We start from the raw sequence: 27,282 nt of genomic DNA on the forward strand, positions 1-27,282 counted from the left end.
AGCACTTGGAACGTAGCTATTCGAAATCGAGATGTACACACTGAATATCAAAGACTTAATATTAAAAAAGGAATGTAAAATGTTTCCTAATATTTTTATACTGATTATATGTTGAAATAATATTCTACATATATTTTATTAAGTAAAATACTAAAACACTCCTGTGATTCAGCTCCCTACATGTTGGGGTGCGCCTATTGCTAATAAATACTTATATTGCAAATATTGTAAATATATTCTCCAAAGATTAAATATATTAAAGATTAAATAAATCTTTAAAATGCAAGGGTCCATATCTAAACCCAATTTATTGCACCAATTTCTTTTTACTTCTTAAAAAGTAAAAAATTTTGAATTACATACTTGGTTTGCATTTGTAGCTGGTATAGATTACCAGTTTCTGCCCCACCAGGTTAGCCTCAACTTTTTGGACTGCTTTTATTCTTACAATGGTGTGAATATATTATGTTAGCTTTTAGTTATTTGCGCAAATAGGGACTGAGGATATCTAAGATTAACATATTCCTCAGGTATTTAAAAACTAAATTTTAATTATTAACTTCAGTCTCCTCTGTTATTTCATTTTTTCCCAATACTGTCAGAAAATAATAAAATAATCTGTCTTAGGATTCATTCCCTTCTTCTTCCCTTTTAAATGTGACCTGCCCAGAAGAAACAATAAGAAATGAACTGTCCCATAGAGATGGACGGTAAGTAGGAGGCAAGAATGGAGAAGAAACTAGGATATCTGCTCCTAAGTGGTAGAGAGCATGAACTTTCAAGTCCACCTTATGAATTCAGCGTTGTTTTGTTATTATTGTTTTTGTTTGTTTGTTTGACACCGGGTCTCACTCCGTCACCCAGGCTGGAATGCAGTGGCACGATTGTGTTTCACTGCAGCTTTGACCTTCCCAACTGAAGCATTCCTTCCACCTCAGCCTCCCAAGTAGCTGGGCCTGCAAGTGCGTGCCACCACACCCAGTTAATTTTTAAAAATTTTTTGTAGAGATGAGTTTTCACCATGTGGCCTAGGCTGGTCTCGAACTTCTGGGCTCAAGCAATCCTCCTGCCTCAACCTTCCAAAGTGCTGGGATTACAGGCATTAGCCACTGCACCCGGCTGATTCAGCATTGTTTATTGATGGCCTGCTCTATGGCAAGCCTTTGGTTGGTACTGAGAAAAAGTAACCCACGATTTAAAATCATCCTATAGTAATGGTAATTAAATGCTGAATCTTTCTCTGATTCACTTCTCACACAATGACTCTTATGACGCTGTATTATGTTGGTTATCCAAGTGTCACCATAGCATCATGAACAAAGTCTCATGGAAGAAGAAAGTTTGAAGAGAAATCCTTACAAAGACAAAGAAAATGCACTTACTTCAGGAAGGGTAAATAACTAAATAAAAAGACAAGGAGAAGAACAGGATGGAAGAAGACAAGAAGTCAAAGTCATTTGGGGTATATAGCCCACATGAAGGTAGTTTTCCATGGGTACGCTATACTTTAGCCCAAAGAAGCAAAAGCCTCGAGTATGGCAACGGCAGGAGTTTCAGTCATCCTAAAATGAGGCTTTGATCATAAATATGGATGTTTATTTCACACCAGTCCCATTTTAAAGGAGGAAAAAATGCCTTTGTCCAAGACTTCTTAACTAGCAATAATCAGAACATATCATCCTGGGCTTAAACTAGTTTAGACCACTTAAATAAGATATAGTCATTCTATAATCATGGTAATTGAGGGCTCAATCTAAGAGACTTCCCCAGTTGTTTCAAAATCTTTCCTAGAAAAGAAACCTTTTTCAAAGCTCAAAGAAGTACCGTCTTCACAAAGATCCAGGTATAAGCCAGATAAGCTAAATTAAGTAGGTGCATTTGAAATTATTCAAAGTCATATCTTAAAAAGAAATTAGAAATAGAGGACTATTCTCAATTTGACAGGAAAGGAACTGTTTTCTCCCATCTTGAACTCAGATACTATCTTAATGAGAAGGGAAGTCTTTTTCAAAATCAGACCACAGGGAAAAAAAACTGTATAAAAGTTTAAACCCTTATTTATACTACCTACTTATTTCTATTCAACTAGTAATCAGTTATGAAACTTATAAGACACTAGCACATTGAACAATTCTCAAAGACATAACTGAATTTCAAAGAAACTTCTACAGGAATAACATTCTTCTCGTCATCCAGTGCATTTAAACTTTAGTAGAATACTTCAAACTTTTTTGTTTTGTCTTCTTAGAAAACATGTCAGCCGGACACGGTGGCTCACGCCTGTAATCCCAGCACTTTGGGAGGCTAATGGGGGCAGATCATGAGGTGAAGAGATCAAGGCCATGCTGGCCAACATGGTGAAACCCCGTCTCTACTAAAAATAGAAAAATTAGCTGGGCATGGTAGCATGCGCCTGCAGTCCCACCTACTCGGGAAGCTGAGGCATAAGAACCACCTTAACCCAGGAGACGGAGGTTGCAGTGAGCTGAGATCATCACTGCACTCCAGCCTAAGTGACAGAACAAGACCGTCTCAAAAAAATAGATGGATGAATGGACGGATGGACAGATGGATGGATGGATGAAGGAATAAAGTGAAGTACAGGGAGGTTCACGGAAAGAAGTGCAGATCCTCTGCTTAGCTCAGGAGGTTCTCTATTTGGTCGTAACATGACTCCCAAAGACCCTCAGTTACTCTGGCTGTTCCTTCCTTGTAGCCCTTCTCTCTTAAGTTCTCTTTATGTGCTAAACTTATCCAAATCTGACTTTTCACCAAAGGAAATATTCCCATTAGTGGAAGAACGTCTCAGGTTCCCTTTACTACCCCTGCAGCCTTAAAAACACTTTAAAATCACTCACAAAATGAATCTTGCAGCTTTTGGGGCAAAAAATAAAAATTTCATTAAAATGACCAGAATATATTTAGTTTGTTTGGGTTGGTTTTGTTTTGTTGTTTTTTTTTTAAGTTTTATTTCAATCATTTTGACTTGCTGTGAAAAGTTTTGTGGAACTGTTGTTCATTGACCAACTACTGTGTTTTTGCTATCTACAAAATGCAGAATGTGGCAGTAGCGCCAAGTTCAGCTGACAGAGTTGCTAATGGTGATGGGATACCTGGAGATGAACAAGCTGAAAATAAGGAAGACGATCAAGCTGGTGTCGTGAAGTTTGGATGGGTGAAAGGTGTGCTGGTGAGAAAGCTCCTCTATTTACAAATGAAAACTATTCAGTGTTCTGATGGATTAAGAGTGATCAAGACCTGGGCACAGGGTTATGAAGAGCTCTGGGTTTTGTCCCACTGTTGTTTGTCCGGTCTCTTTTCAGTACCACTTCTATCCACAGGTAAGATGCATGCTGAATATCTGGGGAGTCATGCTCTTCATTCGCCTCTCCTGGATTGTTGGAGAAGCTGGAATTGGTAAGCATTTTTCCCCTCCTAAGTAGTTTCTATGTAAATTATGAATTCAGTGAGCAACCTGTTTTCTCCATTAATGCTGAATGTGAGATGAAGGTCACAGAAATAATTTACACTTGGGCACCTTTTACTTGGCTCTTTGATGATGTTTGTCAGAAAGAAAAGGTGAAGAGTTAACTCCTATGAAACTGGAATTTTCCAGCTTGCCAAACAGGCGAATGATCTAGGAGATGTTTCTGTCTTTTGATAGAGTTATAGGTATACAGATATATAATAGCAGGTTAATTTTAGGTAACAATATGTGTATTTGGGGACATACTGACATTTGCCTCTCATTTGTTACAGAGTATCCTTCTTGTAATAATTGGTAAAACTTCACTGAACAAAAATAACTTGTGGCAAAACTGGTGAAAATGTGACCTGACTAATAAAAATGCTGAATTGTTGAACTTTTTCCAAAGAAAATAATTGTGTTACTTTCAAGCACCAGCAGTAAGAAAACAAAGGTTAATCGAATATTGCCAGACATAAGCTTAAAGTGATAGATGAAATGACTAAGATAATGTATATTACTGTTATTTTTTCTAAATGAAAAATGGATAATAATGACATTATTTTAAGTGATTATCTGATTTTTTTTTTTTTTTTTTAATTAAGATGGGGTTTCACCATAGTGGCCAGGCTGGTCTTGAACTCCTGACCTCAGGTGATCCACCCACCTTGGCCTCCCAAAGTGCTAGGATTACAGGTGTGAGCCATCGCGCCGGCGATTATCTGATGTTTTAAATATTATATTCCATTTTAAATATTATTTCTTCTAGCAAATCTTTTTTGTTGAAAGTATATTAGTAAAATTTTTATGAAAAATGTAATTGAATTTTATCAAAGTTTCCCATTTAATGAGATAAAAATTAATGATGTTCTATTCCATATATGGGAAATACATTATGAATTCACTTGTGGGAGAACAGTCCCAAGAGTATGGAAGTTCTATTGTGCTTTCAGATAGCACTCCAAAAGGTATCTCAATTCACATTTTAAAAGGTAGTTGGTTATTATTTATTGCCTTTGCTCCTCAAAACACATTCAGCATCACAGGAAGACTAACTCAAGAAAGAAAGGGCTAAGCTGTAAATTGAAAAACTGGAGCCAGTTCCCATAGTTTTTCCATGTTTCATGTTTGGCAACTGCTGGGTTCCTGACAGAGGGCTGCTTGCCGGTTTTATGATGCATAGCAAATGAATGCTCACAGCCGCAGGGTCCAAAATAAGTATATGCCATTCCATGGAAAAATCTGCATCTTAATATTGCCAAGGTTTTGCTCCAGGGCTTCATGCAAAATTAGGTTTTTAAGGGCAGTTTAGTAACTTATTGAGATCATCAAGAAACATTACTTTGTTTGGAGGTGTGAGAGTAGCCAAAGGCAAGAGTAATTCTTTTTAATGCAACTTATTTAACATCCATATGTTTGGGCAATAATCTGAACTTTAATCAGACCTTACATTACTCTTCACAGTCAACCCAGTTTTGAGTTTATTGCTAAATTGTAGAGTATGAAGAATGCTATCTTCTGCTAAATGGTTTATTATACTATCAGACATTAATTTTATTTTAGTAAAGATCTTTTTATTAAAGTAGTTAAATTATAAATTGGAAGAGAGTAAAAGTCTACCTAATAAGTGTTCAATGGGGTTTCCTTTGAATGGAGATTTGTGTCTGTTTTTCTTTCTTTCCTTTCTTTCTTTCTTTCTTTCTTTCTTTCTTTTTCTTTCTTTCTTTCTTTCTTTCATTCATTTTCAGAAGGTAGACTTCAGTGAGTACTAGAAACTTACTGTCAACCTTACTCAGTTTTACTGGCCTTTGCTATGAACCTAAAACTAAATGAGTTAAGTCGCCATCTGGGTCCCATTGGGTTTTCCTTGTTAGGGAAGAAAAGAAACAACTACATCTATTTGTTCTTCCTTTGGGGGTAGATTGAGGGAGAAATCTGAATACATTTTTAAGCCCAGACCCTGGGAATAGAGCCAAAGGAATCTGGAGCCAAGAGTCACAGTAGCTATAGCCCTTGTGTAACCATTCTGGGCTATTAGTTTTGACGGCCGTGTTCCCAAAAGCAAAGGGTGGAATGGGCTGATAATGCTGTCTAGTTGTTCTGCTCTGTCTTGGAGACCTTGCTGGGGCAAGATGGTTTCCAAAAAATTTAACCATCAGGCAAGGAAGTTGGGTGTGAAAAGCCGGTATGACCTGAAGCAAGTCACGTATATTCAGTGTTTCCCTTTCTTTTCTAAATATTAAGGAGCAATGAATTCTTTGAAGATAAAGCTAAAGTACCTTTCTGAACAGGAAGGCACAAGTTGAGATAGGCTAAGGGTAGGTTAGTTGTCTTACTGTGGGATGCAAAAGAATTATCTGGGAAGTTAGGTTAGGAAACTGCAGAATCCTGGGATTTACTTTTAAGGATCCAAACTCAGTTGGTCTAAGCATTCTTAATAAGCACCCCAGGCATTTCCTGAAGCAGGTGGTTCAAGAACCCCAATTTCAGAAACAATGAACTGAATGTTCTCCAAGCTGCCTTCTACCCTGGGATTTTATGTTTGTTGTGAGAGAGAAGCAAATCCCTTGCTGTTCAAAAGTATAAAACTTTGTTCCAAGATTTCAAATGGTTTGTAGAAATATATACAATGCAAAAGGATGAATTAAGAATTGTTGAGAAAATTAGAGTCAAAAGGAAAATAACAGCAAGGAAATAATAAGGTTGGAGTAGGTTTAATGTTATAAAATGCAAATTATATGGTCCTGTAGAGTTTTTGGGGTATGCTAAACATTTTCTGTCAAGCTTCTTCAAAACAAAGTCAGGAGCAAAACAAATGCAAAATAAATCACCTTTAGTGGCACAAGGACCTGAAGCCACATAGTGATATAGAGGCACTGCTCACCGTAGCATCCCTGCAATAGATAGGAAGAATTAATTTAGTGCAACTATTTTTTATAACTTCCGGCTTTTAAGCTAGAAGCAATATAGTCCAAAGCAATATGGTCCAAGTTTGCAGCCTGTGCTTAGCCTCTTCCTACTGCTCTTTAACCTGCAAAATAGCCTAGAGGCTCCTGTTAGAGCCAGGGCATGGCCAAGAGCAAAAGAACCAGCCTTTAATACCTTGACTCATTCCCATTGCTTCCCCTAACATCCTTCCACTGTCCCTTCTCTTGGGGCATGGCCAGAGAGATCACAGCCTCTCTTGGCTAACTACCCTTCTAACCATCCCTGGGACGAGAGAACCTGCCGACAACTACGGAGCATTAACTTTACATAGGGGAGCTTACCAAAGAGCCCACACCAGAGCACGCTGGATGGAGCCAGGGTGAGTTCAGCGGCTGTAACTCCACAGGCCTCTCCCTGAATTCTGGGTCAGCCTCCATTAAAGAGGGTATTGTAGGGAAGAAAAAATGGTTATCTTCTACCTATCTTAGGTTCATTGGCTGGGCTTATAAATTAGGCTGACAAAAGTCAGATTGGTAAGAGAAAAACAGAATTTATTAACATGTACATGGTACATATACATGGGAGCACTCAGTGATGAGTGACTTAAAGGGGTGGTTAGAACATGGGCTTACATATCAACGAAAGAACAATTAAATTGTAAAGAAGTGACAAGACAAAGGAAAAGGACTTTTTATTCATAGGGTGGCAAATGGTGGCAAGGTAAATACATAGGGAAGGAATGGAAGATGAGAGTTAGCATAGCTTGCTGTGTAGATGTCTGTGGGGCCTTGTCAGGCTGATTAGAGTTCAAAATTGTCTCTGGTGATCAGCTTCTCTGCTTCCTGGTAGAGAGGGGAGGGAGGAGAAATTTATGTCCTGTTTTTAGATAAATAGAAGGGGGATTGAGAGCTTTTCTTGTATCTGCTTCTTTTCTGTTGTCTCAGCTCCAAATAATTCTTATGTCAAAGTGGTATATTCTGATACCCTTCTGTACCCTCCTAGCTATGTGTTTTTTGAAGCTCAAAGCAGTCACACCTTCCTTCAATTCTGGCCTCTACCATTTTCTCCCTCTTCTTCTAATCGTCTGGCTTCTGAGCCATAAAATCCTTGGGGCAGCTTTTTAAATTTCATTTTATTTGTGCCTTGTGTTTCTTGCATTACCTGCCACAAAGATGGGTCTATAGTAGGTTTTTAAAAGGCAATAAATATTATGACTATTGTGGATGTGATCAAAAAGCAATACCATTGTGTACTGTGTTCCACGGGCTGTGCTAGCCACTTTACACATGCAGTCTTTCTAATTTCATTGCTATTTTTGACTTAGTTACTTATTTAAAATGACTTATAGTAATAAGTAACTTTCCAGAATTCACACAGTCAATAAGTTAATGTAGTTTAATTTGCTTCTTTCCACTTTACCCATCTGCCAGATGAACGATTTGCTACACTGTATGTAGTTCTCCACCGCTGTGTGAACAAATGTACATAAAAAGATAGTAACCTGGAAGGGTGAACATTTAATCTCTAGTTATGCTGACAGCCTGGAATTGTAGGCCAATTATCATGTTTATAGGTGTCTAGAACTTCTTCAAAGATGGGTTCTGTCAAGTACAATGGGGCAAGCCTGTAGCCCCAGCTACTTGGGAGGCTGAGGCAGGAGGATGACTTGAGGCCAGGGGTTCAAGACAAGCCTGGAAAAAATAGTAAGACTGTCTCTAATAATAATAATAATAATAATAAGATGGGGTTCACATTAAATTTTGACCAGCCCTAGTGGTTTTGTTTTGTACAACTTAGTACTGCACATTTTAGCTCTTGAGTTTCTTGGAACCTGAGCTACTACAAGCAGAAAACTTCAAAGCTAAGCATGTATTCCATGGTGATTTCCTGGCCAACTTGTTAAACTCAAATTTGGTCCTTTGATGTTTACCCTAGATATGCTGGCTTTTATGTAAATGATCCAGTGAATTCTTTCACCATTAATGCCTTTATTTTTCCTCTTTCAACTGAGGTCTTGGTGTGATTATCATCGGCTTAGCCGTGACAGTGACTGGTATCACTGGTTTATCCACCTCTGCTATTGCCACAAATGGATATGTCAGAGGAGGTAATTAAACTTGTGACCCGCACCATCATTTGTAAGGTAAAGGCAACACAGGCTCTAATAGTTCACCACTGACCTTTCTGGAGTGTTTTCAAAGGTAATGCAAGTTGGTTCCTTTTCCCCCATCAGGCAAAGAGATGTAAGAAAAATGGGGAAGGAGTTGACCTTTGTCAAACCCCCAACTTTCTCATTCAGGTTCCTCCAAGCAAGAAAGAAGGTCAAATGTCGTGTTTTCTCTTTTCACAGCCAGGATAGTTTCTCTCTCAGGACACCAGCATAAGTCAACTTTTCCTTTCCAAGGCTGCACTTTAGATTGTGTTTACTTTTGGAAACCATCCTTCATCATAATGAGCAGCTCTTCGACTTGATCCTTATGCCAGGCAAACCAGTTTCTCCTTAGCACAAAGAAACCCCGTTGGAGCCCGAGGGATGGACCTGAAAACTTAAATTAAAGGCAGTGTAGCTTGCAGCAATAGGGAATCCAAGGAAGAAAAGTAAAATGCAATATCTTCTATCTTTCATTGCTAACAGGTCTTGGAGTTCTCATAATTCTTCTTTCCACCATGGTAACTTCTATTACTGGGTTGTCAACTTCTGCAATAGCAACTAACGGGTTTGTCCGTGGAGGTAAAATCTCTAAGATATCTAATGCCCTCATCACTTGCTACGGGTAGGCAAACAATTTTTTATACTTCTTTTTGATGGAAACAAGGAAGTAGCCCAGTATTCTTGAAGCCTGGCTATTTGGTGGAGCTGGACGCCGAAGGAAACCTAAGGTACGCTGAGAATAGTCCTGGTCTACTCTGGTCTCTTTTCTAACGGATCTCTCTGGCACATTGTAGGTCGTGCCTAATAGATGTGCACCTTCCTTGGGTAAACGTTTTCTTTTTCAGGCTATCTGCACACGTCTAGCTGATGTTCCTTGGAAAATGATTCCCAGCCTTGGCTTCAGTTTTAAAGTTTAGTACATTTCAAGCACTTCCTAGACCTTCAGGAAATGGGATTCTTTAGAACATTTCAGGTTTTGACAGGGAGGTGGATCTTTCCGTGACGAGATTCAGACTGCTGCCTCCTGAAGTACTGGTGACTTCTGTCAGTACTGGAACCAAACACCTTTCTTGGGGGATTTTGCAGGTCTTGGAGTCATCATCATTGGCCTGAGTGTGGTTGTGACGACACTCACAGGTATTTCTATGTCTGCTATTTGCACGAATGGAGTAGTAAGAGGAGGTAAGCTGATTAATTTACTTATGACTGGAGGCTTGATAACTAGTCATGTCTGGAGTTAGTTTACTATTGGAAGTGAAATTTACATGTTGCTAATTAATCACCACTGTCCTAAAACAAAACAATCCAAAATGTAAACAGCAAAGCAAATTTTTCTCAGCTAAAATTAGAATATCTTCATTGACATGACCCATTTCTTGTGATGAGACATGTTTATAAAGTGGAGAGTGACTGTGTGTCTACTAAGAAGGACTGGAATATTATAGCAAAATATATGACTTCTTTGTACCTTGGATGAGACCCACTGGCTCTCTCGCAGGTCCCCTCAGCATGGGTCTTCTCCAGTGCTCCAGTTGGCATTGCTGATGATTCCTACTGAGTAAACCACTCCTGCACCCAGGCCTCGAGGCTCACCCCAAACGCTGTGCTCCCAATGGCCAACAGGCAAGGGAAGATCATTAAAAGGGAATAAATAAATACATAATCAAAGAGTTATTTTCAAATCATCTAGGAGTAGGCAGGCCTAGGCAGAAGGTGAAATGGATGAAATGTATCGTGTTCTTCTAGCTTCCTTTGTTGCCCCTCCCCATCCCCTTTGGTTTCTCTGGTTCTCGGCTTGGGCACCTTATCCAGGTCTTCCTACTCGGGGCCTTCTAAAACACCATCCTGCCCAGGACACACCTCCACTGTCAACTTCTGCCTGTCTCTGTTGTTGACCCAGCCTGCCTAGGTAACTGGCTAGCTCTTTTGTTTAAGGTAACCCGTATAAAGGAAATAAGAGGGATTTGCTTCACCCAGACAATATGTTACATTTTTAGAGAGGACTTTGACCCCTGAGCCCAAAAGACTTACTATAGTGAAAGAAATTTCTTCTCAGCAAAAAGTAATTTTGTTTTGTTTTTAGGTGTGTTTGTCATTCCTGGGCCAACTCTACTCACCTTCAAGGCCAGCTTAGTATAGCAAGTCATAATCTTACTATGGTCTGTGATAATCAGACCTCTTAACATCTAGTCCTTTTCACCCTCAATAAGCTGCCCTAGGTACCCTCTAGGCAGTTGACCAATCTAGTTCCATCCTTCATGTGCACAGAAGTATTATATATATTTAAAAGAACTACCTTTTCAATGTCCAAGGGCGAAGTAATTGTTCCAAACCCTCCCTGCTTTTCTTCCTACTCACCACCCCAAACACGTGCTCTCAGTGGCCAACAGGCAAGGGACCTCCTTGCTACACCCATACATATATGAGTATTTAGCAATAATCATCCCTTCTTGAGCTAAAAACATAGAAAAGCAAGTTTGTTTACTAGAACGGATAATACATCACACTATACAGATATCTTGTTTTATTCGGCACACATATATCCGAAAATATGTATATATATAAATATATATATATTACATATATACACAACAGAAAGGAAGTTAGAAAAACAAAGATAAACTTCACCTACTTCATTTTCTACCTAGACTTTCCTACTCCTAGAGATTTTGGATATAAAATTTTACTTCAGTTGCATTATTAATTTGAATCCTCCAGTGATACTTTTATAAAGACACATTTTTTGGTAAAGTTTGCTGTGTTCTTATTTGTAGCCTTTTTATATTTAGGTTTTAATAGATTGCATTTTATTAAGTCAGGATACCTCTATTGTAGATCAAGTAGAGAGTACCAAGAAGGGCTAAGTTATTCATTGGGGTAACACAGGATTCCAAAAATTATTAGGAAGTGGTAATACTATTATTGAAATAATTCATGCTGTAAATGTTCTCAGATGTTCATAATCATTTGGTCATATATACTAGCAGTTCCTCAATGTAAAGTATGTTCATTTCTTGTTTCAGGTGGGGCTTACTATCTTATTTCCAGAAGTTTAGGGCCCGAGTTCGGTGGGTCAATAGGCCTGATCTTTGCTTTTGCTAATGCAGTCGCTGTTGCTATGTATGTGGTGGGATTTGCTGAGACTGTAGTAGATCTTCTTAAGGTAATTAAAAGCTTTTCTTTTTTTCTGCCAAGCAGGATAATTTAGTTTAGTTTGCCTTCTTAGGGTGCTAGGCGATATCATTACAACTAAATGAGAGGAAAAACATCAAATATAGTGGTAGGAGCCTGGGCTTGGCATCAGAAGATCTGGCTTTGAGCCCAGGTTCTCACCTTTACCATTCAAGAAAGTTTGGATTACTTCCTCTTTTCTTTTTTTTTTGAGACGGAGTTTCACTCTTGTTACCCAGGCTGGAGTGCAATGGCGCCATCTCGGCTCACTGCAACCTCCGCCTCCTGGGTTCAGGCAATTCTCCTGCCTCAGCCTCCTGAGTAGCTGGGATTACAGGTGCGCACCACCATGCCCAGCTAACTTTTTGTATTTTTAGTAGAGACGGGGTTTCACCATGTTGACCAGGATGGTCTCGATCTCTTGACGTGATTCACCCGCCTCGGCCTCCCAAAGTGCTGGGATTACAGGCGTGAGCCACCGCGCCCGGCTTACTTCCTCTTCTCTTCTGAACTTTGTTTCCCAAATGTATAATATGGGTTAATAATACTGTTATATGTATTTCGCAGAAGTGTGGCACAGATCAAATGAAATAATGTACATGAAATATTGTGTAAAATGTGGAACATCAGATAAATAATGGATATTGCCGTCAACAGTAATACTATGATTATGGTTATAGATTTCCAAAAGGAAATAAAGTTTAAAATTAAAATAACTCAGCCGGGCGTGGTGGCTCACACCTGTAATCCCAGCACTTTGGGAGACCAAGGTGGGCGGATGACAAGGTCAAGAGATCGAGACCATCTTGGCCAACATGGTGAAACCCTGTCTCTACTAAAAATACAAAAATTTAAAAAAAAAAAAAAAAGAATCAAACAAAAAATACAAAACTTAGCTGGGCATAGTGGCACACAACTGTAATCCCAGCTACTCGGGAGGCTGAGTTGGGAGAATCACTTGAACCTGGGAGGTGGAGGTTGCAGTGGCCGAGATCACACCATTGCACTCCAGTCTGGCAACAAAGTGAGACCCCATCTCAAAAAAAAAATTTGTTTTTAATTTAAAAAAATTAAAATAACTCACCAGAAAACTAGCCATTTCCTAGTTTAGGTGCCCAGTCTAGGATGTTGTATGTGCAAGCACATTACTTAGATAATATATCAACTAATTTCCAGTCCTTTTCTCATAGTAATGATAGTGTTCACCAAATTCAATTGGTGAAAGTGCCTCTATATAAAAATTAGATAAATAAATAAGCTTACAGTTCATAAGGTACATTATCTTCAAGACATGCATTATCAGGTTTGTGTCATCTGTTCTTAAATAGTACACCACTTAATTTTCAGTATTTATACTGTAAACCACTCATTTTTATTCCCCTAGGATTCTCCTTGACACACAGAAACAACTAGACATTCTTCTGAAATAAAACACAATATGGATGTGTATATATATTTTTCCTTAGTACTACAACAGCTTCAAAAGCTAGAATGAATCTCTAAAATGTCTAACTCCTAACCTTGACTATCAAAGGCCTATTATCACAGAAAAAATGCTAAGTTTTTTATCTTCATAAATGTATGAATACTCCATTTTTCTATTATCCTATATGGCCCCAGGTGTAATTGTATAGTGTCTCTTTTTGCTGCTAAATGCTGCAATAAGATTCACATGCAAAAAGCTGTATCTCTAACCGTTTAATAATTTTTTTCCCCAGGAGAGTGATTCGATGATGGTGGATCCAACCAATGACATCCGGATTATAGGCTCCATCACAGTAGTGATTCTTCTAGGAATTTCAGTAGCTGGAATGGAATGGGAGGCAAAAGTAAATTTCTCAAAAATGATGTTATCAACAATGGCTGGTCAGGTCCTGAACAAATTGCAGGAGTAGAAGGAACCCCGTATTCGAAAAGAATTGCTGTTATTACCTGCTATGGTGAAATGAGTAGGCAAGTGCTAGGTGGAACACCAAGCCTGCAAAGCACAAAGCCCAAGTAGTCATGACTCAGGCTCACAAGTCACATGACTGCTGTGTTTTATCTCTTTGTTCTGTCATCAAGGTGGCTGCCTTATATGCAGACCCCTTATGATCATAGCAGTGGAGCACGGTGGAAACCTGGGTCTCTCAGTCACAAACCCAGTTCCTCTAAGCTGCCCGTGGGTGCAGAAGCCCAGGAGAAATGACAAGTGTGTTGGGAGCATATAAGAGAGGCAAAACTATCATTCTGTTCTGAAACCCAGTACCTCACCAGCAAATGTGGGCAAATCATAGGCTTTAGAACCAGAAAACCTGTGAGTTTAGTGATAAAATGGATAGCAAATTTCTGAATGATGAGAAACATGTCTTTTGCCTCTTTTGTAATTCCCTCAAGTGATTGGTGCAGTTGAAAATAATCCTACGTGCCTGTGGATAAAGTAGCTAGATCTCAGGTGGTCATCAGCCCTAGAAAGACAGCCAAAGCCTCCCACTTGTATAAGTCAATAGAAAACATTCCTACATGGCATTTATTTGTAGATTATGCATTCACAATTCAACAGAAATTTAGTGAGTGCCTACTACATGTTAAGCATTCTTCTAGGCTCTAGATATTCACCTGTGACCAAAACAGGCTTAATCCCTACATATGGTCTATGAGGAGATGAATAATAAGCAAGCAAATAAATAAATATAAAAAGATAATCTGTGAAAAGTAGAATCAACAAGGCACTGTAATGAAAAAACACAGGAGAACCCTACTTTAGATATCTGTATTCCCTGAGTGAGGCAGTGAAGTTTAGTAGCAGTAGAGGGTAGCATTTAAAGCTCCAGCTCTTTAGTTAGAGAGCCTGAATTTCAATCCAGTTTATATCTTTGTGGTCTTCAGTAAATTATTTAAACTTTTGGTGCCTCAGCATCTTTATCTTTAAAATGAGGATAATAATATTGCCTGCTTCATAAAGCTGTCAGTTTTTTAATGGTATTATTTACGTAAAAGAATACAGGTAAAGCTAAATCTGTATCTGTTCTATTGTAAGCCCTCAGTGAACAGATAACTGTTATTATTTAGATTAAGTGGGCTGGATGCAGTGACTTACACCTGTAATCCCAGCACTTTGGGAGGCCAAGGTGGATGGATCATGAGGTCAGGAGTTCGAGACCAGCCTGGCCAACATGGTAAAGCCCTGTCTCTGCTAGAAATACAAAATTAGCCGAGCATGATGGCATATGCCTGTAGTCCCAGCTACTCAGGAGGCTGAAGCAGGAGACTGCTTGAGCCCAGGAGGTGGAAGTGCAATGAGCCAAGATCACACTATTGCACTCCAGTGTGGGCGACAGAGCAAGACTCTGTCTCAGGAAAACAAAATAAAATAAAATAATAAAATATAAAAGATTAAATGGTCAAGAAAGGCCTCTCTGAGGAGTAACTGAGATTTAAAGGATGAAAAGAAGGAAATGGCCATACTAGGAATAGAGTGAAGTGCTTTCCAGGTAAAGGAACCAGCATATGGCAACACCAAGCCATAAACACCTTGCGGCATTGGAAGGGCTGAAGGAAGACCATCTGGCCAGCTGACCTTGCCGACTGCTTGTGCTGAGCACACACTGGCAGCCTGACGTCAAGTGCACTGGGCCTCACAGGAATTCTATTCATCATTCTGCATTCTCGAACCCCTGCAGTTAGCACTGGGAACAGAAACAACCCACAAGTGCCCTTCCAAAAACAAACAAACAAAACCCCCCTCAAGTCTATCAGTATTAAAACTTTTGGCTTCATTTACATTCCTGGGACAATGGTGGAAGTTACCCACCTGCTACTTAGAATGTTACAGAAATGTCACCTTCAAGTGCCCAAACCCATGCTCCATTCAAAATGAGGTGTATACATCCAAGTAGAATAAGGCTATTTAGAGGCCATTTTAATAAGGATGCACATATTACCTACTCTAGGTAGCAGAGACTTAACTGAAATAATCAGATAGAGCCTTTCTGCAGTAGACACTTACAACTTTTATAATTATGTAAAAAGTTGTTAAATAAATCTAATTTGCTTTCCTTTTACCTTGTTATTCCAGGCCCAAGTGATTCTTCTGGTCATTCTTCTCATTGCTATTGCAAACTTCTTCATTGGAACTGTCATTCCATCCAACAATGAGAAAAAGTCCAGAGGTTTCTTTAATTACCAAGGTACGTGGAACACATTGGCTGTTTTTCATTAAATGCTTCTCCATTGCCTTCCTCATCACCATCCCCATCACCCCAACCCCAGCCATCGGAATGTCTGGTTCTCCTCTCAAGCTACCTGTGGGTGCGGAAGCCCAAAAGAAATGGCGAGTGTGTTGGGGGAACATAAGAGAGGCAAAAACTATCATTCTCTTCTGAAACCCAGTACTTCACCAGGAAATTGGGGCACACCATAGGCTTTCAAACCAGCAAATCTCTGAGTTGAACTAGTGATAATTAACTAGTGATAAAATGGATAGTAAATTTCTCTGGGGAAGAGCCTCGAGTTGGATTCAGGAGACACAAGGCTGGGTCTCAACACTGCCACTTACCAGCTGGACTGGACTCCTAATGTGACTGGGTTTCAGATTTTCCTGCGAAAATGTGGACGATAATAAGAACTTCCTGAGGGAATTTTGAGAAACGAGTCAGACAGTGGATGTGAAAGTGCTTTGTAAATCTTTTGTTGTTGCTATCAAATAGTAGAGACACAGCTCAATTTGTTCAACCACTGCAGAGTACTAAAGTCAAACGTAGTCATTTCTTTCTTCCTGCGAGACTTGTTTGCACCTTGCTTTCCCATAGCATTACCCAGTTAAGCATCACTGTGAGGTTTTCAGGCAGAAAAGATTGTAGGAGTTACCTGGTGTAGCATCCTGTGATAACGTCACTGAGCATGAAATCTGACTTCTTTTTCTTTTACTCCTTCTATCTGTTCTCGCCTGCCTTTCCCCTCTAGCTTCCTCAAGAATCCACTGCTGAGTTTTTAAATCTTTCCCTTCATTATTTACTCAGTTGTCAGTATTTGGGTTTTTTTTTGATATCACATACCTCTTTCTTCCTGATTCTTTTTCTTCATAAAGACTTTCCGGTTTGCTCTGCATCTTAACATCCTTTTCCTTTCTATTATTTTCCCTCCTTTGCACTCCTATCAGATTTTTTTCTTTAAGCCTTTTTTCATATTTTTGCATCCCAGGTTTTTTTGTCCACATTTTCTTCCTCCTCTTTTCTCTTTTTTCCTTCTGTTGTTCTTCTAGGTTGTTTCCTTTCTGTTTGGGTAATTTGGTGACAACCTGTGGAATGGTATTATTTTATTAACAAAGCTCCTCAACATAATACTCTCCCATACTGAGGATTTGATATAAGCATCGAAGACCTAGCCTCTGGAAGTGAAGAGTAAAAAGATTAGTACATTTGTAACAAAATTGTAAAGTAGACGCACCCACGAGGTTCTTCAACTACATAAAAAGGCATAGAAAACCAGTGTGTTGATTGTTTATGGTACTGATGCATGTGAGAATGTAGTTGTGGATGTGTGTGGATGTGGGTGGTGGTGTAATTGTGGGTATTCCAGGGTGGTCATGAGAGAATTCTTCATCTTCTCCTCTTTCAACCTTTTCTAGATGCAAAAAAGTCAGGCAGCCTGGATCTCTGTTGGCACAAAAATTGATTTTTCAGAGCTATGTCATAGAGATCTAAAACCTTATGATACATATTTTGACTTTTGACAAATATTAACCTAAAGTCCTCAGGAGTACACCATATCTTCAAGTTCATTGCATTTAGACTATAGAAATGTGACTGGGCACTGTGGCTCACTCCTGTAATCCCAGCACTTTGGGAGGTGGATCATATGAGGTCAGGAGTTTGAGACCAGCCTGGCTAACATGGCAAAACCCCATCTCTGCTAAAAATACAAAAAAATTAGCTAGGCATGGTGGTGGGCATCTGTAATCCCAGCTACTTGGGAGGCTGAGGCAGGAGAAGTGCTTGAACCCGGGAGGCAGAGGTCGCAGTGAGCCAAGATTGCACCATTGCATTCCAGCCTGGGCAACAGAGCCAGACCATAGGAATGTATTTGCATTTAGAGCTAGCGAAGCCAACAGTAACTTAATCTCCTACTCTATGAAAAATGTCTACATGATAATTTTCTTATAATTTATGTTGCAGCATCGATATTTGCAGAAAACTTTGGGCCACGCTTCACAAAGGGCGAAGGCTTCTTCTCTGTATTTGCCATTTTTTTCCCAGCAGCTACAGGGATTCTTGCTGGTGCCAATATCTCAGGAGATTTGGAGGTATGTTGTTTGCTCTGCTTTGCAGTCCTGGGAGATGGTGGTGCAGTTGGTGGGTAGCACAAAAAGCTAGAGAGGTTAAATGTGACCATATTACCCTATAGAGTCAATCTGTAGGTTTCTGCAAGATTTCCTGATGATTTAAACGTTCTCTTTTAATGCCACATTTGGATTTCTATTCCAGATAATTCTTCCAAAAGTTTTATTCAGTGATATCAGAAGAACAGAGTAGTATGATAGTGTGACATATTTTCCCCAAATAAGTATAGTTCAGTGAAAAAAAATACCAGAACCACCCTTTCTCTTTTAAACCCAAATGAATGAGAATATGAAACATTCCCGTAAAAGTGAAAACAAAACAAAACAAAGGAAAGGAAAATAATCACATTTTCACTAAGCATCCCACTCATTATTTGGTGTGAAGTACTGCAAAGAGCCTGGTATGAATTAGGTTACGGAAATATTATAAAAGGACCAGCAACAGTGGCCTAAAAAAGATGCAGATTTTAATGTACAAAATCTAGCTCAGTTGGGCACAGTGGCACACATCTGTAGTTCCAGCCACTTGGGAGGCTGAGGTGGGAGGACTGCTTGAACCCAGGAGTTTGAGGCCAGCCTGGGCAACACAGCAAGACCCTGATCTCTAAAAAAACAAAATGTAAATAAAAATTTTATGTTATGTCATGCCCATAGGCCATCCAGTGGAATAAGAACGGTCTGCTCCAAAAGGTAGCACAGGAACCCAGATGACCTCTCTTGTTTCATTGTTACTTTGCGGCTTGCCCTACATCTGCAAGGTCGCATTCCAGTTCATAGGAAGTGGGATAAGCATGTAGAGGGCAAGCAATTCCTACAACTTGCACGTATTGTTCCTGCTGACATTCCATTGGCCAGAATTTAGTCTTGTGGCCATACCTAGTTGCAAAGGAGGGTGGGAAATGTAGTCTCTATCTGAGCAGCCACATGCCAGATAAAATTTTAGGGAATGCTAGTATTAAAAGGAGGAAAGTGAAGATGTATATCAGGGGACAATAAGCCGTTTCTACCACACACCACACAAAGTAGAAGACACAGGTTTTACCTCAACAAATTTATGATCAACTTTGGAAGACAAGAAATATTTTCAAGACTCATCAAGAAATATACATACATGAAAACCATATTCATTGTCCAAGTGAGATGTGAGATAAAAACACTGAACAAATAATTGTTAAGTTAATGAGGGATGATTTTCTCAAGGAACTAACCTTTGAACCTGAACATAAAGCAAAGGATGAAGACATATAGAGTATTCCAGGCAGAGAGGATAGTCAGGCGTGAGAAAACTGGGAACAGTGAGAAGTGTCTGACAGTTCAACTGAAGAAACCCTGATGGGGCTCAATCACCTTGAAGGCAAAGGGAAACAGCTGTTGGAGGGACTTGAGCCAGAGGTGCTTGCCCTAGAATATAACTCCATGAAAGTAGAGACTTTGCCTTTGATTTTGTTCATTGCTGTATCCTCAGAGCTAGTAAAGCCTCAATAAATACTGAGTAAATAAATAAAGGCATTTAGATTTTTTGTTAGGGGCCACAGTGCTATGGTAAATTCTCCAGCAGAAATATGGCATAAACATTTTATGCTGAAGTGCAGAAAGTTAAGAAACTTGTTCAAAATGATTCAAGTGGTATCACTGCTGCATGAAATTTAGCTGTGGATGTTGAACTTCTGTTTTCTCAGCTTTGGAAGAGTATCAGAAGTCATTGATTTAAATTTCTGCAAACTATACACATACCTTTAAATTAAAGACTATTGTTCTTTCTTTAGACTCCCCTAAAAACTAATTTGTATCAGATGTTTAGTAGTCAGTTCAGCTTAGCTGGCACTCACTGAGTGCCTGTTCATACCAGGTACTGAGGAAACAAGGAGCTTCACCCCTCCCTCAAGGAGCTCACAGTCAAAGGGGGAGACACACTTCCCTTATATGAATTAGAGCAAATGAGAGTACAATCAAGAGCAAAGGAAAGAGGAAGCCACAATTTCCTGTTTCCTCAGAAGAGGAGAAATCCAGATTTTGAGGGATGAACAGGAGTTTGCCAACAGGACAAAGAAGGGAGGAACATTTGGAACAGAAGGAATGGCATTTTTTTTAAGGCACTGAGAAAGATGCTACTAATGAGAATTATCGTATGTGCAGAGTGGGGTATGTAATCCTTCATCAATACATTAATAAACATACTTACAAAGAATTTTCTATGTGCCCTCGGTACTCTGGGAGTAAGCAAAGAAGAGACAATATTACTTCTGTCTGAAAAGACAAGACTTAAAATTCCTCTCTCTCAAAATAAGTGTTAACTTGATTTAGGGTTGTTATGTTAGTGAAGAACTTTTTATTTATTTAGCAGCCTCTACTGAGAAATCTCTGATTTTGAGTTCATATGTAAAAAACTACAAAGAAAGGCCTGTTAGGATTTTTAGGGCATATATGGTCATAATATTATTGTAGAATGTTGCATTCTTTTTATTTAAAAATACTTTTATGATTTTATAATGAAGCTTAACTTTTAACACATACACTACTGTATACTATATACTTTTACTCTATACAGAACTCAGGGGTCCTTTTAACTACAGATGGTAGAATTTGGATATTATTCCCCAACTAGCTAGAGACCCTAAGAAGGTTAGACAAAGGGGTAACATGATTAAATATGCGTTTTAGAGAGAACCTGCTAACAGCTTGTGGAGGGTGGATTGGAAGGTGGAGAACGGGTATAATAGGTAGAAAGACTGGAGGCAGAAAGAGCAATTAGAGAATATCATAATAGTCTGGACAAGAGATGACATGGGCCTGATTTAAGGCCATGCAGAGGACAAGAATCAAAGATGTCAGCTTTTGTTAAAGTTAGGAAAGGAAATAGAAAAAAAAATGTTTTTTACTATGATCCACAGTAAGAAAACATTATACATCACAACCAAGTGCACACTTAGAAAAATTTCCCCAAATGGTTCTCTGCTTTATTGCAAGCAATGCCTTCTGATATTCTCACCTCAGTTCTATTGTATTCTTTTAATGCTGGTTGTACCTGTAGAATTGATTCCACATTATAGTAGATGAGGAAAAGGAAGCTCATGTTTGTCCATTGAGGTTGAAATGGCAGAGGGACGTGGGATGGTGATGTCTAGTGAGTGGGTAGCTGGATTTATGAGTCTGGAGCTCTGAAAGGAACTAGGGCAGGACTGGCAGCCATGGCATATGGGTGAGTTCATGCAGGTATCTGCAAAAGGGAAGAGGGAGGCGGTTTGAGGCAGCGTTGAGGGAAACAGACATTCAAAGTATTAATGGTAGAAAGTGAGTCCATGAAGAAAAAAGAGACACAGCTAAGAAGTAGAAGAAATCAAAAGACAGCGGAGTCATGAAAATCAAGAGAGGAGCCTACTTTGAGAGGTAATAACATGGTCACAAGCCAGAGTGTCCAGGCATGTTAAGCTCTGGAAGGTGACAATATGTTGGGAAATGGGGAGGAAACTTCCGTACTTGTAGATACTATTTCTCTCTCAAAGTGAGACTAGAAACAAAACATGATGGATTCAGTTCAATTTAGAAAACATTGACTGTTTGCACACCATAGGGTAGGCAGGATCCTGAGCCCTGCTCACAGCCTCAGAATCCTCTCCGGAAGGTACTTCAGGCTGCCAATGGCTCAAGGGCATGCTACAAAGCTCCCTTCCAGAATCTTATATTTGCTAATAATGCACTAACAGGCAATCTCTAAATAAGTACCTGGGAGAAGATTTAGAAAATACCCAAGTCTAATCAAGAAAGCTAAGAAATGATTTCAGAGAAGCAAAATTAGGATGTAATTGATATACCCAAAAAGCAGGGATCTAATAGATTGCTTGTATTCTGTCCTGAGGAAAAATATAATATTTAATGAAAAAAGTAAGGTTAGATTTGGGGTTATTGCTTGTGGATGGAAACTACATTTCAAGTGAAAACCCGATAATTTGTCAAAGTCCTCCTGAGCCCTATCTAGGGGAAAGCTAACCAGACCAGGCAATGTGAATAGATGATCATACACTAATATATCAGCATCCAGATGTCTATGTTAATGTCTTTGGATAATGGCTGGGCATGGTGGTCCCTGCTTGTAAACTCAGCACATTGGAAGACAAAGGTGGGCAATTGCTTGAGACCAGCCTGAACAACATGACAAAACTGTCTCTACAAAATACAAAAAGAAATAGTTGGGCATGGTGGTGTGCACCTATCATCCCAGCTACTTTGGAGGCTGAGGTGGGAGGATCACTTGAGCACAGGAAGGTTGAGGCTGCAGTAAACCTTGCTTGAGCCACTGTTCTCCTTCCTGGGCAACGGAGTAAGAACCTGTCTCAAACAAACAAATAAATAAATAAAATCAGTCTTAGAGTCATGATGAATTCTCATGTGACTCCTGTTAAGTCATTTCAGAGCTTGTAGCAGATAGATTCAAATAAAAGCTAAGTTTTTGGTGTGTTTGTTTGTTTTGAGACGGCATCTCTCTCTGTCACCCAGGCTAGAATGCAGTGGCACGATCTCAGCTCACTGCAACCTCCACCTTGAAGTTCAAGTGATTCTTGTGCCTCAGCCTACCAAGCAGCCGGGATTACAGGCATGCACCACCACATGCAGCTAATTTTGTATTTTTAGTAGAGATGGGGTTTCGCCATGTTGGCCAGGCTGGTCTCGAACTCCTGGCCTGAGGTGGTCTGTCCACCTTGGCCTCCCAAAGTGCTGGGATTACAGACGTGAGCCACAGCACCTTGGCAAAAACTAAGTTTTCATGTTTTAGGTACCAAACTGCCTTCCATCTTCACATCTCTTATCCATATATATATATATATATATATAAAATATGCTATATATATATATTTTTTCATTCTTCCCACTGTCAGTCCTTTACATTTTACTCAGATCTCAAGAAATTCATCAACAAAGTAAATTTTGGAACATAACATGAATTGGGGGATTCAATTGGTCCCATCTCAGCATGATCGCCTTCTTTTTCCTTCTGTGTGCTGCCCCATTGCATATACCTGCCACACTGGCAACAATAGTTTGGAAGGAAGAGAGTGGGTATTTATGTCTCAGAACAAACCGTGGTGCAGATATTCCTAGAAGAAGGGGAAGGAATTAATGATCACAGAGTGGTTCCATAGAGCTGACTTACTGCCATGTGGGGCAGGTTTGCTTGATTCAGTTGTGGCTTCCAGTTGTCAAGTTGCGTCTACATTCACTATGCGTGACCTTTTTGATGGATTGTTCAGCATATTTAAGTTTTCTTTTTCAAACACAAACTTTGTTTGACTGTATTGATTGCTTATTTGTATTGATGAATCTAACATGCTCTGGTGTGGGGGACTCATGCCTGCTGAGATTGTCCTTCTTCAATTCAATATTTATTGACTCCTGCTATATGCCAGGCACTGTCCTGCATAAGTGAAAATATTAAAATTTCTATGTAATAATTCCTAATAAGTTGAATACAGTTCAATATGCTACTGAAAATTGATTTGCTATGATTTAGCCCCCCCAAATAGGATATAAAATGGTGAATTAAATGTGATGTGAACTCAACTCAGTGAATGTATGTACACTTACAAGCAAGAGAAAAGCCCATTTTCTAGTATAAGCTTGAATTTGCCTCTTTCTTTATGCCTGCTTATGAAAATTAAATATCTCCCATTGTAGATATTTCTGAACTAGATTCCAAATAGGGAATTTAAGGGATTGAAGAATTTAGTAATTTTGCTTAGTCAAAAGTAATTTTTTTAAAGGCAAGCTTATGCTCAGTATAAAACAAACACACACAGAGATATCATCAACATGCCAGATATGTTTTTATATTTTCCCCTACAACTTCAAGACATGATACATCTAAATGAAATTCATAGGAGATAAAGAGAAGGATGAGGCCTTGGCGAGTGAACTACCTACTATATTTTTCTATAGAAACTTCCTTCTGGACAGTTAGAGATCTCTTCTGTTCAGCTGAAAATTTTACAGGTTTCTTTATTCACTCTGTACACCTTGTTTTTGTCCATAATAAAACTCAAGCCCATCAACTTACCATTGGTTTTATCTTTTCTTAGAACTTGCCTCAGGAAGGGTAGCCTAAAAATCTGAAAATATAAAAATAACTCCAAGTGATCTATGGTTCTTATTCTGCTCTGTATTCTTCTACCTCCACATTATTCTTTTAAAGGATCCCCAGGATGCCATCCCCAGAGGAACCATGCTGGCCATTTTCATCACCACTGTTGCCTACTTAGGGGTTGCAATTTGTGTAGGTAAGTGGTACGTCTCTAGTGAAAGAATGTCAGAATCATGAGGGGTCCAGTTATTCACGTCTAGTGGGCTTTCAGTGGAACATAAATACAAAGTTTTTTTTAAGGCATCAATTTTAATTCCTTCTTGGTACCTTAATGTTAATGGTTTGGATGCTTTAGGGATTTGAATGCAATTAAGCTGTAATACAGGCATCTCTGGGTCAGGGCTTGCATAAAGCTAATCAGGTTGTCATTCCACCTGAACACAAAGAGGGTCCCATTTTACTATCCTTGATTATAATCCCACTACTAAGGAGGCTACCACTTCCAGCATACACTTCCTTTGTTCTAGGAGGCAGGAGAGAAACAGAATAGAGAAAAGAAGTGAAAAACAAAACCATTTAAACTTAAAAACAGCCTGAGGGAAGTATGAAAGATGTGGAATTTGTGACTGTGTCTCATCCTTGCACTGCTATCCCTAATATGGAAATGTCACTGTCACCAATTGGCAGAAAATCAGAACAAGACCCAGCTGCTAGCAGTATGGGCAGCCAGCCCCTACCTTGTTCAGTGAACAGAAAATATGTGTGCTCATCAGCTGTTCCTGAGGATGACTTGGGTTCCACCTGCTGCCTGCAGCCGTACCTCCTCCTGGTCAGGGGCTGCCTCCTACTTTTGCCATAGTAGGAGAGGAAGAAATGTGGTTTCCCAACATTTAGAGAAGAAAACCATCTTTTGTGTGCAATAGGGAAAACAGCTCCAGGCTGGACCACTGTGGAAGCCAAAGGGCACATCCCAGTCCTCTTCCGCTTACTGTAGGAGAAATTGAGAAGCTGCATGTACCTACAATTGGTTTCTGGAGATAAAAGCAAAAACTGAACATAAATCCTTCCTGATCTCACTGTCTCTAATCTGAGGAAATTTGATAACTTTGTTAAAAGTATTGTTGGGGCTGGGCACAGTAGCTCGTGCCTGTAATCCCACTAATTTGGGAGGCTGAGGCCAGAGGATTGCTTAAGCCCAGGAGTTCAAGACTAGCCTGGGCAACACAGTGAAACCCCAGCCCTACAAAAAATTTAAAAAATAGCCAGGAATGGTGGCATATGTCTCTGGTCCCAACTACTCGGAAGGGTGAGGTGGGAGGATTGCTTAAGTCTGGAAGGTCAAGGGTGCAGTGAGCTGTGATCACACCACTGCACTCCAGCCTGGGCACAGACTGAGACCATGAGTCAAAAATAAATAGACAGATAGATAGATAGATAGATAGATAGATAGATAGATAGACAGATAGACAGACAGATAGACAGACAGACAGCTAGCTAGATAGACAGACAGACAGACAGACAGACAGCTAGATAGATAGATAGATAGATAGATAGATAGATAGATAGATAGATAGATAGATAGATAGATAGATATATTGCTGGGGCATGTCCAAGTTTAGTTACATGTACAGAGATTTTTTTGTTTCATTGCTTTAGGTAATCACATTTTTAAATGATACTGAAACCACTAAAGTTAAATATCTCAAGTGGTTTTCTTTTTTACTGCAGTTAAAGTGAGCGAATGAGTAAACTTATAGATCTGATTTCAGAGTTTCTGGTTTTGCCCCTAATGGGTAGAAAAATAAGCATTTCTACACCTTCCCAGCATAGGAGGATAGTCATGGAGCGAATGTCCTGTCATTAGTACAAATAATGGCTCGTGGCCTGGCTTCACGGGAATTTTGAGAGATCTGTTATGGAGAGGTTAAAATACATGATTCACAGAATTCAGTTCAACATAAATGAACAATGCAAACATGTAAAATATGAACGAACAGTTTGACTTTGTAATCAACATCCATGATTTCCAGCATTCAAGTAGAGGCGGGCAGGCTACCTCTCAGGACTCTGATAAAAAGGATCCCTGCAAGGATTATTTTAAATGGCTCTTTCAAATAGAATATTCTCTGATTTTTTTTAAGTCTCCCAAATTCAAAGAATGTAGATTTCATGGCTAAGATTAAGGAATCCCATTCATTCCTGTCACTGGGACCTGTCTTAAAGGTATTAGCAAGGCATGAGAACCCACCCTGGGTAGAGTTTGAAAAACAAGCAGTTTTATTGGTTGATATTTAGTTTGTAAAGTATCTATCCTTCATGTAGTTCAGAAAAGTTTACATATTCTTTACACATATATTCATATATTTCAAAAATCCTATCAAATACATAATGGCAAAGATTAGTTAGAAAAAATTATAAGGGAAAGCTTTATTCACATTAAGGCTGTGTGAGCACAATAAGGACTGGTGAGCAGAAGAGTAAAAGTGATTATAATATATATCAAGTGTCTTTTAAATGGCCACAATACCATTTTAAGAGTCTATCCTAGAAGAAAAAGCTTATGCACAAAGATGTTCATCATAGAATTCTTATAATAGAAAATAACATATATTCAAATGTATGAAAATAATGGAATAGATCAACTGAGAAAGGTATTTGATCAATATTATTTTACCATTTCCTAGGAAATCTGAATATTTTGTCCTAAACCATTTCTTTATTGTTTAAACCATTAAAATTGCATATAATGTAGAACTGTAACTCTGTTTTATAAATTATGCAAGGAGTATCATTAGTTGGAAATAAGGGCTGCGTTCTCTTAATTGCTATAATAGAATTCTATAATGCCACCCCTTGCTTCTCTTGCAGATGAGGAAATAAATCCTTCTACTTGAAAAATATCCAGTCGGTAGTACTAAGCCAGACATATGTATTGAGCAGGTATTATGTACAAAGCACTGCCATACAAGTTTTAAGAGATCATAAATTAAGACTCAGTGTCAACTCCCAAGTCTCTTACCACTCAAATCTAAGTCACACGAGGCAGTTGAAATGGCAGCCTGTTACAGAAAACAAGAAACCCCGGAACTCAGCAGATGGGAGCCTCCAGTTACCAAGAATTAGTCACAGTGAACAGAGGCTATGAAATGGACCTGTTCAGACTCAAAGTAAAC

At 39.1% G+C, this 27,282-nt stretch overlaps 1 protein-coding gene across 4 annotated transcripts in view; it reads left to right on the forward strand.

The window, feature by feature from the left end:
- Positions 1 to 27,282, forward strand: part of SLC12A1 (solute carrier family 12 member 1) — a 100,333-nt gene that overhangs the window by 9,978 nt on the left and 63,073 nt on the right. Inside the window, exons 3-11 of one of the 4 annotated variants that reach the window (XM_064365638.1) lie at positions 3,059 to 3,190; positions 3,342 to 3,417; positions 8,406 to 8,501; positions 9,030 to 9,125; positions 11,570 to 11,709; positions 13,436 to 13,546; positions 15,775 to 15,886; positions 17,873 to 18,000; positions 24,221 to 24,305. In XM_064365638.1, coding sequence (XP_064221708.1) covers positions 3,059 to 3,190; positions 3,342 to 3,417; positions 8,406 to 8,501; positions 9,030 to 9,125; positions 11,570 to 11,709; positions 13,436 to 13,546; positions 15,775 to 15,886; positions 17,873 to 18,000; positions 24,221 to 24,305 — 976 coding nt within the window. The remainder of the gene's footprint in view (positions 1 to 3,058; positions 3,191 to 3,341; positions 3,418 to 8,405; positions 8,502 to 9,029; positions 9,126 to 11,569; positions 11,710 to 13,435; positions 13,547 to 15,774; positions 15,887 to 17,872; positions 18,001 to 24,220; positions 24,306 to 27,282) is intronic. The other 3 variants (XM_064365639.1, XM_064365640.1, XM_064365641.1) reach the window with 3 other exon arrangements.

Source organism: Aotus nancymaae, unplaced genomic scaffold (assembly GCF_030222135.1).
Source record: "Aotus nancymaae isolate 86718 unplaced genomic scaffold, 86718_ANA_hifiasm-v0.15.2.pri h1tg000062l, whole genome shotgun sequence".
In the NCBI taxonomy this organism is placed as follows: Eukaryota; Metazoa; Chordata; class Mammalia; order Primates; family Aotidae; genus Aotus; species Aotus nancymaae.